General features: G+C 42.9%; 1 protein-coding gene across 1 annotated transcript; it reads right to left on the bottom strand.

The window, feature by feature from the left end:
- Nucleotides 1-339: 339 nt before the first annotated feature.
- Nucleotides 340-4,554, bottom strand: zic5 (zic family member 5 (odd-paired homolog, Drosophila)). The gene is made up of 2 exons (XM_060040132.1): nucleotides 3,307-4,554; nucleotides 340-2,000 (listed from the first exon to the last, which is right to left on the bottom strand). Exons 1-2 carry the CDS (start codon nucleotides 4,349-4,351, stop codon nucleotides 1,558-1,560), a joined length of 1,488 nt encoding a protein of 495 aa, XP_059896115.1. The 5' UTR covers nucleotides 4,352-4,554; the 3' UTR covers nucleotides 340-1,557.
- Between the last annotated feature and the right edge of the window lie 1,499 nt (nucleotides 4,555-6,053).

The following is a 6,053-nucleotide window of genomic DNA, read 5'->3' as shown; positions in this document are numbered from 1 at the left end:
AAATAACAAATACGTTATGGGCTACATGTATCTGTATCGTTTTTTATTAAGTTGGCATGTGTTGAATTTTTCAGTTTTGCCTTCTTTTTTGCATTGGGTATGAAACAAGAAAAAACTTGAAAACTATGAAGTCACTACTACACAGTTATAATAATTAATTTGAGAACTTAAAAGGTATTCAACTGTAACTTCCTGACATCATTAAATATCTTGATAACACATATTTTAAGCAATTGCACTTGTTTACTCGTTATGTTGTGTCTTTTTGTGTTCATTCTTGTTTTGTAGCATGTTTGTTTACGGAATGTTATGTATTGGAAACAGTAATGTTCTGCAAAATCATAACTGATTCATCTTTTTATCAATCATATCCAACAGCATCATGCACTTCAATGAGAAAAGACAGATCACTACAAAAAGGACATGCAAGAAAGGGATTTTTCACATTACAGACTATTCAAGTATTTTTTTTCCGTTTACAGAACACAACAAAAGCATCCATTCAACATATCACCAAAACTGATACTATTATTCTTTGGTGTCTCTGTAATTTCAGTAAAACACTGATACCAGCGAATAAATTACAATATACAAAACAACATTTTCGGAATTAAAACTACAACATTCACAAGCATAGATACACTTACATTTATACAAAGGGACAAAGGCTGTCACTGAAGACATTTAGGGTCTTGAGAGACGGACTCATATACTCTTTAACGAGCATTACATTGGTGTATTTTGATACATAAAATATAGTTTTAAATAGTTTTTTTTAAATATTACAAAATCCTATCCAAACAAATGTATGGTATAAATCTCAAAAGTTACGAGAACCCTAAAAATACCCAATTAGTTGCCTATAACACTCCATGTTGGCCTTTACAAATGATCACATTACATCTTCGAGAAGGCTGGGTTGTCCTCATTATCATGGAATACTTACACATCATGGAAATATCAACAAGGTACCACCATTAACATAACTATTTGTTGCCATTCAAACCCTGCATCTGACAATGATTTATAGGCAAGTATTTAACTCCAAGAATGTGAAAAGAGATCTTACAGGCAACGCCACCATATCAAGAGTATTGCCACATAATGCACGATAAACCGTACATATTGCCTTAATGGTTACAATATTTGTTCTTCAAAATTCATACCTTAGATACGAAAAATCTATTATTCCCCACATATAAAAAGGATTTCCGGTACTACGGACAATTTTCCACATGTAAACAAACGTATACGTGAGCGTGAATTCAAAAGTATGTAGGATTTGATTGGCAAAAATCTGCCCAATTATGGATGCACATCAAAGGCAGTTATATCCTTCATTGTCGACCTTCATCCCATGTCAGCAATTACGTGGTCACAATGTGAGCGCAATAATAGAGTATTACGATTTATACAAGTGATATTAAAAAGGACAAATGAATGCACACCGTGATCCATCCCCCCCCCCCCCCCCAAAATAAGTGCACAAGCCAGGACAGGCCACATTGACGACTAGAAAAAGTACGACTGGGTCTTGGGACTGCGGTGAACTCCTTATCAGTGCATCGTCCTCGGGTCTGAACCTCTGAAAGAGTCCTCGTCGTCCGACTCCGACGTTGCCACGTCGCTGGAGGGCGTGTGGAGATGGTTGGGACCCCCGCTCCCTTGGCAAACGTACCACTCGTTGAGGTTGGTCACCTGAGGCGATAGGTTCGCGGCCCGGTTCCTGTGTAGCGGTTCCGAGTGGGGCGAGAGCGAGTCCCCGAGCGGGTTGCTGGAGGAGATGTAGCCGGCGTTGGAGGAGGGCGGTGGTGGGGACTTACAGTGTACCTTCATGTGTTTCCTCAGGGAGCTGGGGTGTGTGTAGGACTTGTCACAGCCCCGCACCTTGCAGTAGTAAGGCTTGTCGCTGGTGTGAACGTGAGAGTGCTTCTTCCGGTCGCTGCTGTTGGCGAATTTTCGGTCACAGCCGTCAAACTCGCACTTGAAGGGTTTCTCTCCTGAGGGAAGGAAAAACAGACACAGTTCAGTTCAACTCCCAGTGTCCAATCACAGAGCATCAAAGCTCCAGAACATGTGTGTTTGTGTATTATTGAGACTATGTGTCAATGCAAATATGACTTCCTTAAGTTGCTTTGTGTGTCATAGTATAACTGAGTTATACTGCCTCGAATGATGATAGCCATGCAATTCTTGCTGCTTAGATTTTGTCAAGCAACTTATCTGCAATCAACAACCTGCTTGACAGCATTCATAATGGATGCTATCGTAATATTGTATTTAACATTAGAATCAGTGGTCTGAGGGGTACATCGGCTCTCCACTGATAAACACTTACAGTTGTTATTGTTGTTGTTCTAACTACAGAGTAGCGTGTTTACGACCATCATAGGCCTGTGCCAAAGGGCATGTCGACAAGATGGGACGACAGTGCTCCATGACCACAAGGATCTCTCTCTCTCTCACACACACGCACACACGCACACGCACACACACACACGCACACACGCACACACACACACACACACACACACACACACACACACACACACACCTACTCACTGTATACTTCTACGTACTACACGTATAGTAACATGCTTATTGATTAGGCTATTCCCAGTGCTTTGAACTTGCCGAAATATCAAACCCCCTCTAGCCTACAGCCTACTAGCTGTTGTTTGTGGGACAGCGTGTGAGAGCACCATGCGATACAGAAACATGTCCTTCCATCTTAATTGAGCTGCCTTCGGCGCCATTGCTGTTGTTTGAAGTGTGCAAGGCACTATACTTATTTATCTATTATGAATCTTAGATGTGCCAAGTTCACAGAATAACTTTGCTATGGTTGGCGATTGCGTTGCGTAAAACATGCCCATCAAAACGAATGGATCTGAGTGCGTCGTTTTACCACATAAAAACATGGACTCGCTGTCTCACTCGGACCTCTCTGGGCAGTTTGGGCTGTGGGCGACGTAAGCACGTTTTACAAATCATATGCGATAATCTCCTCGCGTCCACCGTGGACGTCTACGCGGATAAATCGGTATCTTTCCGAATGACGTCCCGAGCCACGCGAATAATCCTACACTGTTTGATTAGGCTATCGCGTTACAACGCCACGATGTTTTGAGGGATATCGCTCACATAAAATCTTATTTACGCGTGGTTAGAGGCTGGCTATGGTTTGGTTACAATAAACTCAGAACAAACGAATCCCCATTTCCATATAGTATAAGTTTCAGGCAGCATCGCCCCATCGCGCCACAACCATGCACGTATTCACAACTGGATCGAGTTTCTACTGACCTGTGTGAGTCCTTTTGTGAATCTTGAGGTTTTCCGATCGGGCGAAAACTTTTCCACAGCCCGGGAACGGACACGGGAACGGCTTTTCTCCCGTGTGAACTCGGATGTGATTGATCAGTTTGTACTTCGCCTTGAACGCCTTTCCTTCGCGCGGGCATTCCTCCCAAAAACAGACGTGGGAGCTCTGCTCTGGTCCCCCGACGTGCTCCACGGTAACGTGGTTCACCAACTCGTGCATGGTGCTGTACGTTTTGGAGCAGGGCTTTTTGGACGATTGCTCCTGGTCGATCCATTTACAGATCAACTCTTGCTTTATGGGCTGCCGCATGTATCTTAAAAACGCCCCCGCCGCTCCGTGAGGAGCTGAAGCGATGTTAACATTGAGGTTCATGGAGTTGTAGCTGTGGAGGGAGGACGGTCCATAGTGCTCTGTTCTGTGCCCGAAGTGCTCCGGCCTGCCGTAGAGGTCCCCCGGTATACCCAGACGCATCTGCCCGTTAAGGGCATGGTGGTGGGCACCTGGGGATGCCTGCTCGTGAAGTCCAGTGAAAAGTGGATGGGCCCCACTTTCCGTGTGGCCATAAGCACCTGTTGGGGAGATGAACATACCATGGTGATGAGGGGAGGAGGCGGAACTATGCTGGTCGCCAAGTGCATGCATAGCAGAGGCCGAGAGTTCTCTCCTGAGGATGAAGTCCCTGCTGCTTGAGTAGCCTGAGTGGGGGTTAGCCACGGGGAAACCAACTGTAGTCTGAGTAGAAGTGAAAGACACCGCGGTCTGGGCTTCGGGATGGCTCTGAATGTGGTGCTGTGATGGGCTAAGTTTGAGAGCATTGGTCTGTGCCATGTGCTCTGGTCCAAATGGAGTGAGTGCCACTCCAGGGTCGTTGCCCAGCTCCCCGGGGTGGAGGTGGGCATGGTGGGAGAGAGGGTGATGCCCCCCTAGCCCCGGGAAGCCTGTCATATTCTGATGAGGATGGGGTTGAGTCGCTGCCAAATCCGCTAATCTTATCGCTGGATTCCTCTTGCTTAAAGGGGGTTCCATAACTACACTGCCAAGTCCATCCACACTCGCCGCTATTGTTTTTACCCACACCGTGCTATCTAAAACATTAGAATATTTAAAGGTCTGTAACTTCTTTTGTCCTGCTTCTAACTCTGCTTGCTCCTTTTCTCACTCTGTCCTCAAGCGATTGGCAGAACATACAACAGTTGGAGGACACAGTAGGGAATACAGTTTAGAAATGGCACTGCGGGTATTGGACGGATTGCGGTGACTGGCAGTTAAGAGAACGAAGCGATTGGCTGTCGTTCAGCGCAGGGGCTCAGCAGGGTTCCGCCCCCTCACTCTCTTTATCGCTGTTGACTCCAAAAAGTTGTGCTCACAAAGTTACCAGCGAATGTGTTTGTGTGGCACTATGTTTACCGGTTTTGAAGCATGTAAATTAACGAAACGTCAATAGGCCTACGGCTCAAATGAGGTCTGACTGCGTTCTCCGTTTACATTGTAAAAATCTGGAGGCGATTCGGAATCGAGACCGTTCTGGAGCCACAATGTGAACATATGTTGTGGCATCACCCACTAAAAATGTTATGCCGTGCTAAATAAATAGTTAATATAAAGTAATATATAGCGTTTATCAGGGTATCTTTAATTACTTTTACTTGAATAGGCACACCAACCATTTATAATACCCATATATCGTTTTATTAGTTAGCCTACAGACAAACAAATGGAATACTGACATTATATTACTTTTCAATATAGGCCTACACCTTTGTGGGATATTTAGATTATTATTCAAATTATATTAATTGACTGGAATATTACACTGCTTGAACATTGTATCAGTACTGGTTACCATTTCGTTTATTCTGTGTCCTTTTATCCTCGTAAGGAAAATTGCAGACTTGTTACATTAGTCATTAGGCTTAATGAAGACCAATGCTGAATAGTGCAAAAAAAAATGTCACATATATGTATAGATTTTTTTAGGCACATTTATTTATTTAGCACCTAGTAAAGATAGGCATAGTTTATGGGCCTGTCAGCCAAAACACGAATACAACCTCGTGTAGCCTATGCCTAATTATAAAGAACAGGATACTTATATAATTAGGCCTACGGTTCATATTACTTGAGAATATCCATGATAAATATATATTTTTCCTAGACAGGTTGAGCGCATGGTTAAGTTACTTTAAAAATTGGTTCACTCCTCCTCGGCTGTAACACAAAACAACACCAACAAAAAAAATCAGTTGAGGCTCCTTCAACATTACATTTGTTTGACAGATCACGCACCACTGAATGTGCCCCGTTCACAGCATGAAGTTTCTGTCACAGATTCCTATGTGTCTTTATTTGAGGGTAGGCAATGGAATCGATGTAGGCCTATATTTGTCGGATAAATCAATGTCACATTTATATCTATGGATCTATTTATGTATCTAAGTATCTAAGTATCTATTAATCTATCAATCTATCTATTTACTCTATCTATCTGTCTATCTGTCTATCTGTCTATCTGTCTATCCATCTATCTATCTATCTATCTATCTATCTATCTATCTATCTATCTGTCTATCTGTCTATCTGTCTATCTGTCTATCTGTCTATCTGTCTATCCGTCTATCCGTCTATCCATCTATCTATCTATCTATCTATCTATCTATCTATCTATCTATCTATCTATCTCATATATATATAGCCTATATCTCAGCCATGCCATATATATGTTATTTTT

The sequence above is a fragment of the Gadus macrocephalus genome, chromosome 20 (genome assembly GCF_031168955.1).
Source record: "Gadus macrocephalus chromosome 20, ASM3116895v1".
Lineage (NCBI taxonomy): Eukaryota > Metazoa > Chordata > Actinopteri > Gadiformes > Gadidae > Gadus > Gadus macrocephalus.
This window is presented reverse-complemented; position numbering and strand designations above follow the sequence as displayed.